General features: G+C 38.0%; 1 protein-coding gene across 8 annotated transcripts in view; it reads right to left on the bottom strand.

Moving 5' to 3' along the window:
• MAP2K5 (mitogen-activated protein kinase kinase 5) overlaps nt 1-17,990 on the bottom strand; it is a 282,818-nt gene that overhangs the window by 74,761 nt on the left and 190,067 nt on the right. For 6 of the 8 annotated variants that reach the window (XM_078151216.1, XM_020982672.2, XM_078151218.1 and 3 more), the window contains one exon: nt 14,500-14,529. The exons of 1 other annotated variant lie outside the window; for it this stretch is intronic. In XM_078151216.1, coding sequence (XP_078007342.1) covers nt 14,500-14,529 — 30 coding nt within the window. Of the gene's footprint in view, nt 1-2,694; nt 2,804-14,499; nt 14,530-17,990 lie in introns of those variants that run through there. One more of the 8 variants, XM_020982680.2, reaches the window with a different exon arrangement.

Below are 17,990 nucleotides of genomic sequence, written 5' to 3'. Positions count from 1 at the left end.
AATTACGGGGGTGGAGGAGGGAAGGCAGATCAAAAGACTTTTATGGGAAAGGAAGCCTGTTGACCACTCTTTAGGGTTAAATAAATCTCAGAGAAAGAACAGTTTTAAAAATTTCTGAGGTGGACAGGAGGAGTTTTTCTGGAGGCCAGACATAAGAGACAGTTATGATTTACTTACCATTCTTATTAATCAAAATTCTATGTGTGAAAGATGGAATCACAGAATCTTAGAGTTGGAAAGGTTAGAAGTCAATTAGATCAGCACAGGAATGCCCTCTACACAGTCCCTCTGGCAGACAATCAGCTTCTGCCTGAACGCCTCCAGTGATGTGGATCTCACTCTCAACACTTTCCACTGTTAAATAATCTAAAAAGGAAAGTTCTTCATATGAGCTGAAATATACCATCTTAGTGCTGCCTTATAAAACCACAGAGAAGACCTCAAATCCCTCTGCTACATGACGTTTCTTCAAATATTTGAAAGCAGCTATCACGTCTGTCTTCTCCCAACCTTTCTCTAGATTATGTATCTCTTAAGTTACTTCAACAATGCTTCATATAATATAGATTCCAGACCCATCACCTTCCTGGTCACCACCCTCTGGACATACTCCTGTTTGTCAATGAATGACACTCCTAAAATATGAAACCCTGGAATTAACAGAATACTTCAGGTGTTGTTTAATCTGTGAACCTATCACTTCATTGAGGATACTAGGGTTTTATGAATATGGCCCAAAACTGCAGTAGGTGTTGTGTTGTGTCCTGCCCCCCCCTTCCCCCCCCACCCCGTGCACTTACAATGTTAGTTCATAGTGAGACAACAAAAATTCTTTTATGTATTCCTTAATGTATCCTATTACGTATCCAAAAGACATGTGTTATGTGCCTGCTACATGTAAGGTATTGGAAAAAAGGCCACTGCTTTCCAATACTTTCACTGTAATAAGGCCGACTTCTGCCCAGCAACAATGAGAACCTTGCCTAAGTCTAAATCTGCCCGGTAACAGGGGGCGCTGTTAACAAGGCACACCTGCTTCCCTTTTCTTGCCTCCCCTTCCCTGTGGTTAAAAGTACCTAACACATCTGCTTTCTCTTTCCTGTGGTTAACTTCCCATGCAGAAGCATACCCTACTCCTGGGCTGAGCGCTCAAGATTTGTGTATAAAAGCAAGCTCCTGTCCTTCTCCAAGCTGCTGGTGCCCCTAAGGACTAGCCCGTTGCTTTTTGTGCCAATAAAGCCCTCTTGGCTAGCAGCATATCTGCTTCTTGAATTCTTTCCAGGCAACCTAACTCCTGAACCTCATCAACCCCTTCCCACTTCATGTATGTTTTTAATTTACACAGTAATTCTGGTATCACAGTAAATAAAGGGTTGTAACAATTATTTGGATAGTTCATTCAAAAATCTAGATAATTCTGAAAACAATGAACCCACCAACCCAGAATCTTTTCTAATACAGATAGAACATTGTGGCACCCTTCTACCTCTGTTCGCTTTATAAACCAGAGGGAAAGCTAGGTGTCGAAGTGGATAGAACTCCGGCCTTGGAGTCAGGAGGACCTGAGTTCAAATCCGATCTCAGACACTTGACACTTACTAGCTGTGTGATCCTGGGCAAGTAACTTAATTCTAATTGCCTCAGCAAACTAAACAAACAAAAAAAGACCTCACAGAACTAGTGTATGATTATCTAAATAGGCTAATAACTTCTGTGAGTAGATTAAGGGGCTGTTTTCAGATAAGATTCCCAGGGTCTGTTAACCCCCAATCCTGCACTTTTGAACTTCTGTGGCTAGGGGAAAGAAGGGAGCCTTGGACTGGTGTCAGCACAAGAGAACTATAGACAAGGTCTCTAACTCAGCAGTTGTGGTAACTACAAGTCAAGTATAAGAAAAAGAGAAAAGAAAACTCTAGGCGAGATTAGCTCTAGTGAAGCGCTTTCTTATCAAGGGTCCTATATCTTCACAAGAGGAGTGGCTGACTAGGGCTACTGGGTAAAGGAAGAAAGAGTGGACTTAGGGAGTACACAGAGAGAGCTGCTCCAACATTTGTCATATGATGGAAGAATGGAAGCTCAGGACTCGGTCATTCATTTATTAAGCATCTCTTATATTTAAAGCACTGGGCTATATGATGGTAGAGATACAAAATTTAGATGAGAGGGTTCCCGCCCTTAGGGAGTTGAGAGCTTAAACCCCAATTAGATAATGATAACATAAAATACCACAAGATATGGTATACCGGACAGGTATTTCCCCCATTTTATAGATGAAGATGCTGAAGCACAGAAAAGTTATATGACTTGCTTGGCTCAAGGGAACAGAAAAGAACTAGGATCGGCCAGTGGAAACTACAGGCGGGCACATTTCAGCTCAATATTCGGGAAGTCCTCTAATAATTCTGCTGTTGAGTTTGGAAAGGCTTCATTTGAAAACAGTGAGTTCCTTGTCACTAGAGGTTTAAGGGTGAAGCTGGGGGGTAACCGATCGTCAATGAGGTCATAGAGAAGAGTCAGGCTTCAGTCAGGGCTGAGATAAGATAGCCTCTAAGGTCCCTCCTCAGGCTAAGACTATAATTTTATGTATTCTACTATGCTGGCCTCCACTGCTTCCCTTCTTCTCCTATGGCAAGCAAATGTTTGCCTCAGTTTCCTAAAGTGTAAAATGGGGATAAATAATAGCACCTACCTTGCAGGGTCGTTGTGAGGATCAAGTGTAAACTGCTTTGTAGGGGCCACATAAATTGCTCCCTTTTCCGACCCTTCCCTGAATCACTGCATAGTTCTAGTTGGTCCCTCAGCCCTGAAGAGAAATGACAAACGAAGCTTGACTATTTTCTTGCCTCAGCCTCCATTATCCCTTGTATTTTTTCAATTCCAATTTGCTTATTCTTTTCAGCATGTCTGGAGTGTACTTCCTCCTCCTCTTCATAAACTTTTAAAATTTCTCACCTATCCTCTAAAGCCCAACTCAAACTGACTAAATTTGCTAAAGCTTGGGAATAGTTCTGCCTAGGATTGCTCCATATACCTCTCCTGAAGACAGAGTAGACCTTTAAGTCAGGTCCTTTTATAGTCTGGTACTATCTGCTTCTCTTTTTATGCAAAAAGGAATGATGTAAATAAGTAATAGAAAATCAGATGGAGGGAGTACCAAGAAGACAAAATTTAACTCCTCACCCCAATTCTCTCTTCCTCTAAGTCTGGGGTTCTTAACAAGTTTTTTGTGTGTGTCACAGACCCTTGGGCAATCTGGGGAAGCCTATGGATCCCTTCTAGAATAATGTTTTTAAATGCATAAGATAAAATATACAGGATTACAAAGAAACCCAATGATACTGAAATACACTTATCACAAGATTGAAAAAAAAAAGTTCACAGACCTAGGTTAAGAACTCCTGCTGCAAGCCTTCCTTTCATTCTTTTATTTTGATTCACTGTCCATAATATGGATTTCCCTCAAATCCACTCTTCTCTGATTCTCTGGGTAGGTCAACCAAGATTATGTGACAAGGCCAGGACTGTGGAGGTAAAGAATCCAATGCTAGTAGGGTTTGGGGGGAAAAGGAGGAAGGGCAGCTTTCCTTTTTGCTAAAAAAAAAAATGTTGAGAATTCTGTCTTTCCCTTTGTTCTTCCTTTATGTTTTAGTCTCTAATGAAAACAGAAGTGGCATCAACGGATTAGATTTTCCTGTGTGGCCCTGAGCAGTTGTATTTGTCATATTCAGCAGGTAAGTACAGATTTGGGTTAGATAGTGGAGGTTTTATTCTGCACCTGGTTTGGAAACTCAGAGTTTCCTGGCCACACATGGCTGGGAACTCATCCTACTGAAGAGGCTGGAAATCTGCAAAGTGGTGGTCTAAGTTGCTGACTTCTGTTGTTCACGCCTGCTCAGTTGTGTCATGACTGACCTAATTCCTACAAGAAGCATTTGGATTGTGATGGTGAAAGAAAGAAATTGGGGATGGTGATGTCTGAAGTCACCAGGATCAATTGTTACTTTTGCCTTTATGCCATAATGATGATGATGATGATAATTTCTTGTATTTCTTTATATCCTTTAAGGTTTACAAAATGTAACTCAAAATATCCCTGTGAGGTAGACAGTGTACATATTCTTGCTACCCTCATTTTATAGATGAAGAAATTGAGGAACAGAGACATGAAATGATTTGTCCAGGGTCACACAAAGTAAGTTAGACTCAGGATTCAAACCTAGGGCTTCTGATCAGTGATATTTTCATGATACCATGCTATAGGAAGAGGGCAACTTTAGTACTTTTCCTCCTTGCTATGCTTACCCCAGGGCTGCTTTACACCTGCTGTCAGCACCTCATGCCATAAGCCCCACACCATTCTTCTTTCCCTAGCTTCTTTATCCTTCTCCACTTCTTTATCGACAGTAGCTGCTGTTCTTTCCAAGGATGCTGCAGCTGAAACAAGCTATGCCCTAGCCCTCTTAGCTGCCAGGGGATGGCACTTCCATGAGTTGATTGAGGTTGCGATGAGAGAAGATCTCTGATGAACAAAGTGGTCACAACCTCAGCCAAACGAGGCAACCTGCTTTATATAAATATCTGAGGAGTCTCAGAACTATTACCCTTCTTCTCTGTTCCAATGAGACATAGTGCTTCCTCCTTTTCTTATGTATAAAAATGCAGATTTTTAAATCAGTTTGATTTGTTTGCCTTCTGATTTGTATCCACATGACTCAGGTCACCATATTGTAATTGCTAAAGGGCTGAAGAGCCATCAACTCAAAGTCTAGCCCCGGACTGGCTAGAACCCTGTAAGCTGAGTGACAATGAGCATCTGTTTCCGTAGTTTCCTAAGTCTTCCATACCAAATGGTGATTAGCAGGAGTAGAGCCTGGTCTGCTGTCAAAATTTGTTGCTATCTCTACTGTGGACAAGTAGTGCTTGAATTGGTGATAGGATGAGGTGAGCATCATGTTTTTTGCGCAGACCCAGAGCATCCTGGGTAGTACTTTACTCACTTCCTTCCTAGCTGAGGGGCAGCTAGGTGGCACCGTGGATAGAGCACAGGCCCTGGAGTCAAGAGGACCTAGTCAGTACTGAGGGGCAGTAATATTATAAGGGACACAATTTGGGTTCAAATTATCTTAAGTCCTCTTTCTCACCTACTTCATGTCCTGATGATTAGCTAGGCTAAGCATATCATGCAAAGAGCATGGGATCTGGATTCAAGAGGCCTGGGTTCAAATTCTGCTGACATTTTCTAGCTGTGTCACAATGAGCAAGGTCACTTAACATCTCTGAGCTTCCGTTCTCTCATCTGTAAGATGAAGCAGTTGTACTCAATGACTTTATAAGTAGTACTTAACTGCTCTAAATCTGTGGTCATAAGAGTTAAGGCCATGTGTGAATGCCAGACTAGAAATGAAGTTCTCAAATGCAAACTTTAAGGGGGAAAATGACCTCATTCAATTATTTAAATTGTGCTATTCAAATGTAAAAATTCTATAGGTAAGTCTCCATAATGTAACTGTGATTAATCAATGATAGATTATACTTCTAAACCAGAGATCATAAAAGAAAGCTTTTGTGGGGCTAGAGATACAAACCATTTTAGCATTACCTAGTATAAAGAATAGTCAAGTGCTATCAACGCTATGTTTGGAAATCACCTTATAGAAATATAAGTAATAATAATGCTGCCTACCTAGTATTTGTTCATCACTATGATTTTCAGTGCTTTCACATGAATTATCTCATTTGATTCTCAGGACAATTCTGTGATCAAATAAATTTATTTTTCTATCCCAAAGTGGGTAGGAATATGCTGACGAAGCCATTATTGTGCTATCAAACAGTTTTTCAGAAACAGCAGGTTCCTGGTAGCTCTGACCTACCTGCTATGACATTTTCAAAAAAAAAAAAAAAAGGAACTTTCCCCATAGAGGGATATATGCCAGTTACACTCTGGGGAAGGCCTTATATTTTAAGAGTCAGAGTTGGAAGGGACCTTAGAGATCATCAAGTTCAATCCCCTTATTTTAAAAATGAAGAAACAGACTCAGAGAAAGTAGGGCATTTTTGCAAGGCCACAGAGGTAAGAAGTAGAGGAGTCAGAATTTGAACATGAGGGATACAATTTTTAAATCCCATGCTCTTGTTCCATTATCCCCTGAGGATTCCCCATAGGAAGGTGACTCTCAAAAGGAAATGTAAAATTCTCAAAACAAACCTGATTTAACTTTTAACTTTAAAAATACAGATGTATCTATCACACAGCAATTCAAGAGGTGCTATAAAATTAAACCATTGGCTGGTCTTAGCCTTGAAGAGTTGCAGATCCCTGATCAAGCTACCCTCAAACACTAAAAAGAATAAATGAAGACAAATGGGAAATTTTACATTTCTATGCTCTCTACTCTCTCAGAAGGACTTCACCTGACTCAAGAATATTTTTTCTGCTCTAATTTGAGGACTTGCAAGGAAATCTATTTCATATCTCTGAAAAAAACTATACATTAAAATACCAAGAATTCTGACAAGTGGGAAATACAAGTAAAGGAAGATGAAGCTGGCATATACAAATAAAGACTCCTGACAAAAAACAATTGGTCATGGAATAGTTTCATGTGGCCCTTGGATTCCTCCATGATATTTATCTTATGTCATGGTATGCATGGCAATAAGAATACATTGGGTAACTAAGGCAAAAAGTAGAGGCTATGAATTAAAACATGGAGATAAAGAAAAAGTAATGGATTACCATTTTTGCTTCTAGCTTACGATGATGCCAGAAATGATTACCGTTTTTCTTCCCCATTTGCTAAAAGACCTAACATTGGACAATTAGATCCTTATGACACAAAGAAAAGCCTCACGTTTAGAACATTAAAAGTATATGCACATGAAAGTACTTATTCTGAGCATAACTGCTTCCCAAAAGAGGCAAAATGTCTGGTCACAAATTTGCATTTTGGGTTGGCCCTGATATGCTTGGATATGAGTGGGTTTACCCATAAACAAACTGATAAAAGTGATAATATTTCAGTAAAAACTAAATTTAGAATGTAAAATGATATTACTAAACCATAAACCAAACTTTTAACATTAAGAATTTAACATATTAGCTAAGGTCTTTATGATATTATAATTAAGGGCAAAACATCAGTATTTGAGCATTACCATTTGAAAAATGTTTAATGTTTTTTAAATGGCTCAAAGAAGATACACATTTTCCCCTATTATGAAAAAACACTCTATCCAGAGTCCAATTTATTACTACCAAATAAATGAATGTTTAAAAGACAGTGTCAATTGACAAAAACAAAAAAACAAAAAACAAAAAAAAATCCACCCCTATCTCACAACACATTAAAATAGCTGATTTCCATGCCAAGTGAAACAAAATATTTTCTCCTTGACAAGCTGCTTACATTTAAATGAAAACAGGGCAAATTTGGTCAATAATATGGATTACATATAACAGAAAAAGACCTTAGATCACGTTAATACAAGGATCAGAAAGCAGCAACTTCAATTAAAACCACCCAATTATTTAGCCAACTTTAAAATACAACAAAAATAAATTAATCTGTTTTAAATGGAAGTGCTTAGACAAGTAGCTTTTTGACCCATGAGTCCATCTCACCAGCAGGAATTACAATGAAGCAGGAATCTGCTGAAGCCGGGCAAAAAACCCAAATCCAACAAATGGCCCTGGTATTAGTAATCAAAAGGCATTTGCAAAACATATTTCGTTGGTTAGTAGCAGGGGGCTCTGAAGCAGCCACCACCTACAGTTCAGTTCCTCTCATACTTTGAAATATAGCAGTATTGGGGATGAACACACATTTTCCATTAGCAGTAAACAATTGGGAGATTTTGCCTTTTAACAATGGGATGTTTTCATTTCTGTACTGTCTGTAAAACATGCCAATAGTAATGCTATTATGAATGCATGCCTTTCCTTTAAAATCCTCTATTATCCACTTAATGTTTTCCTTGCACTGGGATTTAAGAATTCCTCTTTATTGAGACAAGTAATATGTCATCATTTTGTTCAGTTAACAGGCCTGACAGCTCTGTCTCCTTGAGTTAAGAATAGTAGATTTCTAATTCTTACACTGCTGGCAAAAGCTGGCAGAATAAATGGAAATTAGCCACTGAGTGGTAAGGATTTTTTATTCTCAAAGATTTAGATAATTTACCTTCACTACAATTAAATTTGGCCAGAGATGGTGATTTTTAATAAAAATGATCTTGCTTGTATTTTGTAATAATTTATCTGAATGCAATTCTTATGTGCTTTAACAAATAACATCTCTATTCACTATTTTCTCTTGTCTTTTTGATCCTTTTTCCTACTTATCATCTTCTTTATTTGAAACAGATTTTTAACAGATAATCTTGATCGTTACAACAATATCTTGCCTGCATTTTATTCAAATAATTCTTAAAAACAGCTTAAAAAGCCGTTTGGAATAACATCAAGCTTGCCATCAATCAAACGAAAAAATTCCGCTGGCGGTTGTATAAACATCAGATCAAGTCTGATGTCTTCAAGGATTTCAGAGTGAACCATAAAAAACTCCATTAACTTCTGACAAAGAATGCAAATTAATCACAACATGGGGTGAAATGAAATTAAAGGCTCTTTTCTAATCAATGACAAGGCAGGATGAAATATTTGTTACTCTCTCTGCACTCAGACTGCCTAGATGTTTGCACTTCCCCTGAAAAGCCCCAAATGTAAGGTGTGAGTACAGATTCACCCACAGTAGCTGTTTAGCCCTCCCCCCAGAGCTATCTGCTTACAAGTCGTGGAGATTCACAAAACACACTAATCATCTGAATCTCAGGTGCATCCAATTTGTTATTCACACTCTCCCATGCCAGTGAAAAGCCTGGCGCAGACAGATGCACCAGGAACCCTAAATGACAGTTTTGGCCTCAGGAAGTTCGATCACTACAGCAAAATCTAGTACAGCCTCCAGGTGAAATGTCTGGAGCTCCATATGGAGCAGGGAAAATTAACAACAAGATGAAAATCGCTGCAGCAGCGGGGAGTCTGAATTTTTGAAAAAAAAATGAAATTTAAAGATGAAGAAAGAGAAGTAATAAATTAATGGGGTGTGAAAACATTCAAAGCTTTACAATACCAGGGGCACTATTTGCTCAGATTTTTTCCTTTTTTTTTTTTTTTTTAACTTCAGGTCATTTTGATGTAATTTATTAACCAAGATCAGGAATTGTAGCCAAAAGAAGAAAAACATTTTTGTACATACAAAAGTACTTTAAATACACTTGTGTCTAGATTATCTTCACTTTCCTCTAGCCTCTCACTTTCCAAATTTCCTACTGTCAAATAAAGTCCATCACTTGGGAATGCCTTCTTAATGGATTTACTAGCATCCTAATGTACTGCACTGTGATAAGGTTTGAATGTACAACGACAATTGTTAGCAGGCAATTCTTTTCATTTCTACTAAATTGTATTATCATTAAACAATCCATTGCCCACTCTCATGTTTTTTAAGTCTGCTGAATTTGGATCGACATGATTAGCTGTACAGTTTTAGTCCTCTTTCAGACCTGCACATCTTTGGAGATTAATCTTAGAACTAAATTGCATAAAAGACTACAATACCATACAATGCTAAGCTTTTTAAAAAAAATTATTTTCTATCGGGCCCACTGGAAAGCATGCTTCATAAGCACACAAAGTCTGATCCTATGGGTTTTCCTCAGTTTCCTGGGTGACTCTGTCCATATATGGGAAAAAAGGCAGAAGAAATATGATTATAGAAGATAACCTTAACACCATCTACAACAGCATTTACCTTCAGCCTGTCTCCTCTATCTAACAGGCTTATCCTAGGGCAGGGAAGAAGGCCTAAGTAAAAGGCTGAAGTGTGATCGAGTTGGGGGGGTGGGGAGGGAGGGAGGGGGAAGCAAATTTTTTTTAAAGCTACAGACTGAATGTTACATATTTATTCTTTAAATTAAATTTTTATTTCAAAAATTACTATTTATTTTTCTTTCCCTTCCACCTCCTCCCATCCCCATCTTGAAAGAAAAAGATGAACAAAAAAACCTTTCTAACAAATATGCATAGTAAAGCAAAATAAATTCCCACATTGGCCATATTCAAAAATACATAAATCATTATGTATATTAAGTCTATCACTTCCTTGTCAGGCACGAAACTACAATTTTAAAAATTAAACCTGGACTCGGCCATGAAATCTAGGGACCTGGGAGGGAGGAAGCAAAGATGATGGTGGCTACCACCTGTGGGGGACCAATGCTTAGCTGGAGCATCTTCACATATACTCTTGTTGGTAGAAGGAATAGGTGTTGCTGCTGCTGAGGCTGGGAGAAGAGGAGTACTTTTCTCCCAGCAAGTTACCTTTGCATCAAAAATCTTCACAACCTTCAGTGGACCCTTGCTGACCTTCATTGAGGTAGAATGTGAAGCTGGGAACTAACAGTGTGGTGCTATGTGGCACCTTACACTCACTATCTTGTTTGGTCCTCACAACTCCATGAGTTGGGTGAGGTATATATTATCATCCTCATTTTACAGGTGAAGAACCTGAAGTCCAGGGAGGTTAGAGAATCTTGAGCCAAGCTCAAGATCATATAAGAAATTAAGTGGTAGAAAGCAGGTTTCTTAACTTCTACATTCTTTTCATTAGATCACTCTTCTTATGTAACTATTAGCTGAAATCTTATGATCTGATCTGATGTCCAGCCCAAGCTGTATTCTCATCTGGACAAAAAATGTACAGGCACAGACCTTGTAAGTAATCATTCCCAACTGCCCAACCTGAAGCACATCCAACCCTCTGATAAGATGAAGATACTTTTTATTTCTTCTCAGACCACTCCCCTTGGCTACCAACATATTATACATGGCCACAGAGCCACTATCCCTGCCTTGGGAAAGAGTAGGCTTGGACTAATGCATAAACCAAACCTAACTTTGCCTAACCACTTTGGATGAAAAGACTCCTCATTAGGGTGTGGAAAAATGCCACAGTTAAGAATGGCCTTATTTAATGCAAAGTTGAGTCAGGGCAACGAGTTAAGGATACCATAAGTTGCCACTGCTAAACTGATTAAAGGAATCTGGGAAAAAATGACAAGATAAAGTAGACTTGGTTCATGAGACCACTTACACTACTTTACTGTGCTGGATACTTTTACTGTAAAGGATGTCTCATTCTATTTCAAAGTCTGCAAAGGTCTTTAATTAAAATAGAGGTAAGGGCTAGCCTATAAGCTACTCATCTATAGGCTGGAAAGACATTGTGATGAGTGGGCTGAATCCTGCCTCCAACTCTTACTAACTATGTGACCGTGGGCAAGTGACTTGAAATTTCTATGCCTGTTTCTTCATCTGTAAAATGTGGATAATAATATTGTAGTATCTCTCATAGGGTTATTGTGATGGTCAAATGAGACAATGTATGTATAAACCTTCTATAAAACTTAAAACACAATATATAAATATTAACTATTACTATCACTGCTATTATCTATTCATTCATAGTTCTTTGGATTCCACATTTCAAAGGGATATTTTTTATACCCAAACTCTATGTAGTATTGATGAAATATTTAAGAACTCAAATACTACCTTGAAAATATCAGGATAGCAAAAAACGGTAGTGGCATTAAAATTAAGCTTTGAGTTCTGGAATGAACCCAAGGCTTCAGGACATTTTTGAAAGGTGTAAGGATGGAAGGGAGTATTCTGAATCTAAAGAGATTTTTCCCTTGGGTCACTCAATAGTCACTTTAAGATCAGGGATTTTCTCTGTATTCCTGGGTCTATTATTATGAAAGGATTTCCCCCTCTCCCCACTAGCCCCAGATGGGTCTAAATTTAAACCAGCAGGATTTTGGGTAGACTCTTTTGACAGGTCAGGTAAGAGAGCTGTCTTTCTAAAGGCTATTTCCACCTGATCATATATAGGGAACTTCATACAGGAAGGGTACAGAAGATTGAGTCAGTGTATGTGATAAGGCAGAGCCACTGAATAAGGTCAGGAGTCAAGGAATCAGTCGATACATGGAGTAGGCAGTCCCAATAGGAGTCAGGACTTCGGTTCTATCATTGCCAGTGACTAGATTATTTGCAGGCTCAGGGATCTGTAAGCTCTTAGTTCTTATACACAAATAACCCTTTGCCCACAAAGCCATTCTGCTAATCCTCAATATCAGACATCATACAATTGTGGGGTTTGGAGTAAGGAGAGAACTGGATTCGAATACTGCCTAACTTTACTAGCTGTGTGACCATAGGCGCAAGTCACTTAACTTCTTTGGGCCTCAGTTTCCTCATCTGAAAATGAGTCTTACAATACCTGTTGTATTCGTTGTGTTGGCTAAGTATGTTTAATTACTACATTTTCAAAGCAAGTACTAGGCAGCTTTCATTGCATAGTCTAGCCTTAGAAATAAGCATAAATACTATACTCTGGCTACTTTTTTTTTTTTTGGCCTGAGTAGAAGAGGGCAAAGAAGTGCCACTTTCCCTCTACCTCTAGCCTATACACACTATACTACAAGGCTGTGAAATTAGTAAAATTCAAATTGTCAACTCAAAGCACAGCATAAATTTATTGCTGGTTTAGAGCAAGGCGACAAAGTTTTGTTTGTAACTTTAGCTCTGGGAAATAGACCTGATGATGTCAAAGGTTGTTTCTAATAAAATCTCTATTTGGTGACAACACTCAATCAGGAGTCAAGGAAAACTGCTTCTCGCTACTCTGGCATAAAGGTCAGTGCTAACTAGGGAGCTCAGTGTATTCGAATTTTCCAACTTCCACTTGACCGATCAAGTAAATGTGTATTTAGACATTAAGAAAAAATGCCCAGTAGGTGCCCAATAGACCAGAATCGCTATCATGTATGCATTGTCAGAGTACAGGGCCTTTTTCAAAGTTGTGTCTTAGCTTTTAACTCTTCATGTCTCATAAGCTATCAGCCATTGAGATTTCTTGGAGTCATCACTCATTGTCTATTTTAAAATAAACATGGGCATGCCAAGCATATGGTAATGGCTTCATCTTTCGTCATCTTCGGAACACGGACCATAGATTTTGTGGCAGCCTTGCGTTCTTTTTCAGTTTTGAGAGCTGGAATAAAATGCCCTAAATAAATGATTTAAAATTTACTTGCTGATCCAGCGGTGTGGCTAAAAATTTAATCCAGATTCATAATCTATATTATGCATATTATACATTACATATGCTTATGTTAAAAGTATGAAAACTGGTACACTAAAATTTCATTCAAAACTAGTGTTAGCATGCATATCAGGCTAGTAACGTCTGGATATTTACTCTAAGGAAGAAGTCATGTTTACACAAAGGAGTGGGCCAACATGAAAAAGATGGCTACAATACTGCAATACAACCTGCTAACAACCTGGATGGTTTCTCCCAGCCATCAGACAGTTTGAGCTTCAAAAAGGACAGGAAACAAGAGGTTTCCCACATGGGTGCCTAGAGAATTTGTTTAAAACAGCTTATAAAGATGGTAAAGAGAATGAGTTCCATCCTATTATTCAATAACCACGGTTGTGATGCATCTGCATAATCTAACCATGCATAAATTAGTATGTGTAATACAACAGTTATTTGCATAATAATAGCAAGTTAATAGATGCTTAAAGAGCAGAGACCAACACCACCTTTAAATCAGACATGCCTCCAGGCACTCTGGCCTGTACAGACCAAGATGCCAGAAAAACAGTGAGTGTAAACCAGAAGAAAACATTCAAATTATTCATTCAATACCCACCCACCCACCCCTTCACCCCTTGGGTATTTCACTTAATTTTTTCCTCCTACAATGGGGAATTGTTTTCAAACTACGATGTGGCTTATATTTTTAGTTTTGGCTTACCTTTGGAATAAATATCTTGAAGCAATGTTTAGAACTTAGTTATTAATGTTAGTGTATTGAAAAATCTATGTTCTGAAAAGGGGAAATGAAGGCGTGGGGAGCAGAGAACAGGGAACAGGGCATGAAGAAGTGCAAAATCAAACTCCCTCATAAAATCTGGTGCCAATCACATTGAATCTGACTACCAAAACACTGAAACAATGACCTAAGCCAGATTTTTTCCCTCTTAATTTTTCAATTCAAACCATTTCATCAAAATTTCAAAGAAAATATCAGGGAAAGGGGGCTCTTCTTCCTCAATGCACAATACAAGCATGTAGTGCAGGAACTGGGGCTCAGGAAAAAAACCAAAAAACCAATGCCAAAGTCTCACAGAGAAGCAGTGTGATTATTGCTTCCATCCTTCTCAGAAAAATCAAAAATCTGTGGCAAAAAAAAAAATCAAAAATCAATAGAGACTTCTAAATGACTCCTTTAAGATATCGCTTTTCAATTTAACAGGACAGATTTATTTGTATGTGGCTCAAATGTTCACAATTGCTCCCTGCACCTTCATACATAGGAATGAATGTCACAGTGGCGAACGGCAGTAATGAACAATCTTACCTGAGGATATGGAAACCTCCCAAGAGCAAGCTGGGAAAGGAAATAATATTTGTCTAGTTATAGATTTGCATGCAGGGTAGATTTCCTTAAGACAGACAAGTACTAAATTTCACAATTGTATTCAGCAGAATAAACCATACTTCCTCCCCTACCATGTTAAAACACTCGACCTAAAAATAATCCTGTAATCCCATTAAAAACTGTGTTTAGAATGGACAATTAAATGGATAGTGTTGTTTCCTTGAAATGTCTTCCTTCTAACCTCTTAAAGTTTCCTTCAAAATTTTTCTCTCTGCAATAATATCAATTACACAAACATCATTTAGACTTACATATGTATATACTGATATTTAAAAGTAATAACAATACAGAATACTTACCAGACAGTTTCTTAGTAAGTAGGCACTTGACTTTAATATAGTGATTTACATATGTTATCCAATTTTATCTTCATGAAGGCCCTGTGAGGTCGGTGTTACTAACACTCCTACTTTATAAATGAGGAAATTAAGGCTCTAAAGAGTTATGCGACTTGCCCAGAATCACACTGGTAGTGTCTGAGGCTGTATTTGAACCCAGGTCTGCCTGATTTTAAGTCCAACATTCCTACCACTGTGCCTTTAATATAATGAATATATTACTACAGAAATAACTGTCAAATTAGGTAACCTCTTATAGTCTTGGGTTTCCATCTATAAAATGGGAATAATTATTCCTAGTCAAGTACTTATTAAATATTTCATGACCTTGGAATGTACAACATCATGGAATTACAAGAATATTGTAATGATACTGCCATCTGACCTCTTTTCAGTGATTTTTCAGTCATTTAGCTGTTGATGTTGAAAAAATACCACATTTCAAGATTGTGAAGCTGGTACAAGAAAGAAAAGAGATTGACCTAGAAGCTGAGATCAGGGGTCTAGTAACTATTTATTGCTCTAACTGTAATCTATTATTTGTAAACTGTTTAATCTTGGTCTCCTGCTCATCAGCAAAGGAGTAATTTACCCAAAAAAAGGAAGTGTGACTACAAAGCCACGCTTTTTTTTTTGAAAGCAAGTATACCAGAACTTTCACATTTAAATAAGTCACATGCCTTAGTCACCTTGAAAAGTCATACAATATATGTCACTGCATAAAACATTTTGCAACTCCACTAGTGGAACTGCTTTCAGTCACAAAAACTGGTCTCATTACTTTTATGGCCATGCCCCATTCTGGACCAGTAACACTATTTCCCAGCTTGATCTCAGCCTCCTACCTTAGCCACCTAGCACCAGATTTAGCTTTGAATTTTAACTTCTTTGAGGGCAAGAACTATCTCTTATTTACCTTTTTATCTTTTCCAGTGTCTAGAATACGCTGTGCATTAATTACAATAGAATATAAGCCTTTTGATGGCAGAAAGTACTTTCATTTTGTCATTGTTATCAGCCTAGCAAATAGAAGGTACTTAATAAATGCTTGTTGGATTGCACATTAATAAATGATTACTGTTGAATGAGTCAATAAATTACTTAGTAGTTGCCAAACATTCTATCTAGCCCTAAGGGTTTGAGATTTACCAATGCTGAAGATATGTTTAAAAAATACATCACGTAGTTTGAACAAAGGCAGCAGAGTTAGAATAAGTCTACAGATTCCTAACCTGACCACTTTGAAGAGAAAATGTTCATTTAGGTGTGTGTTTGTTGTGTTTGTTGAATAAGCAATGTCATTACTTTATAGTCATACCTTATCTACCAAGATCTATTAATGCTCAATATTTCATGGGTTCACAAAGTTAATTAACATTTTTTTTGTTCAGTACTTTGCCCCCTTCCCAACATAAATAGAAAAGATACAATAAATGGGTACATTAGCAAATAATGTTTTTTCTTAGCTTGCTTGTTGCATGTTGACAAAATATCAAAGTGTGAAGGATGCTACTCTGTTCCCACATATTATGTTGAATGTTCACCCCAATATTTTGTAAATGGGAGCTTGCATGGCGACTCAGGAGGAATCATTATGGGATGTCATGTCAATAACATATTGATTAAAGGTGCTTACCATTCTATATAGACATGACAGACGGTGATGGCTCACTAAAAGCTGCTGCCTAGCATTATACTGATCTCTAGATTATGTATTTTGCATGTACTCTTTTCATAGAGTTAGAAATGACCAAAAAAATTTATTTCACCTAAAAAGATAAGAAACAGAAGAATGTTGAATTTTATCTGGCTGGCTAGCAGGTATTAGAACTTTGCTCACAGCACAGCCTGGGCTAAAAATGTCTCAATTCAGAGAACATCCTCTTGAAAGTGGACCCTGAATAGGCAGAGTATACTGATCCTTGGATTTTGAAAGTTAAAAGAAAAAAAAAAGAGACATGGAATGTTTAAAAAAGAAAAAGACGGAAGAAGTCCATTCTCATGTGTCAAAAAACAAAACAAAACAAAAAACCCCAAAGCCCAACCCTCCATATTTCTAACCATCATGTGTCTTCTCCTCTTGAAAAAATTAACTATAAGTAGACTTGGAAATAAGCATTTGCTTTTTTTGGCTAGTGTCAGTCAAAAGTGGCATCACTTTATGCTTACCCAGTTCCTACAGGCATGAAAACTGGCTAATGAAAATTCAGGGTGGGCTGGTCAATTTGGGAGTCTTTCCTTATTACAAGTCCAGACTGGGTGTTTGGGGACAGGTGGTAGAGGTTGAACTTATGAACTCATCACTTTGTGACTAGCCATGCTTTCTTTTTCTTGTACATTTCCCTGACATCCTACTGAACCTCATCCCTCTTTGACAACTAGTCTCCTAGGAGGATCCCTTTCAAGCACACTGCCTTGGCACTGGAGGACAGGAGAACAGCTCCTTGTCCATGACCAGTATAGGCCGTAAAAGGAGCATAATTCTTCCCCCTCCGTTACTTGTCACTATCAGACATCTTTCCAGGAAGTAATGCTCCTAACTTGTGGAAATAGGCAGTGGCACTATTGGGCTGGCATTAAAAACTGATTCCTAGACACAAGGAGAAAGGGGGTCTTAACTCTCCATTTTCCTGTGGTCCTAGGCCTAATGCAGCTGCAATATTTACACTTCACAATATTTGTCTAGTGGCAAAGCAGAAGGAAAATAATGATAGGCAGTACCACAATGGTAGACCAAGCCAGCCCTTTATCAAACTCTTTTTTCAAGACAGTAAATAAGGGAAAGGACTCTGAGAAGATACTAGCGCATGAACAACAAGTTCTTTATAGGGCTGTCAAAAGTTTTTGTTTTTTTTTTAAATCAATGAATCTACTATAGGGGAGAGGATACACTATGGGTGAAAATTTCAGAAATAGTCAAACACTGGTTCTGTATCTTTTACCGCTACTGCTCTATTGATGTATTTGCATTCTTCTCTAATCCTTCCCCGCCCCCCCCTTTTTTATTGTCAAGGTATTATAAATTAGAAAACTTACAAAAGAGAGTATGTAATCTTCCCTGAAATGGCCTGC

Source organism: Phascolarctos cinereus, unplaced genomic scaffold, assembly GCF_003287225.1.
Source record: "Phascolarctos cinereus isolate Bilbo 61053 unplaced genomic scaffold, phaCin_HiC Scaffold_3;HRSCAF=262, whole genome shotgun sequence".
Classification (NCBI taxonomy): Eukaryota; Metazoa; Chordata; class Mammalia; order Diprotodontia; family Phascolarctidae; genus Phascolarctos; species Phascolarctos cinereus.
The sequence above is the reverse complement of the archived record's forward strand: the minus strand, read 5'-3'. Positions and strand labels throughout refer to the sequence as shown.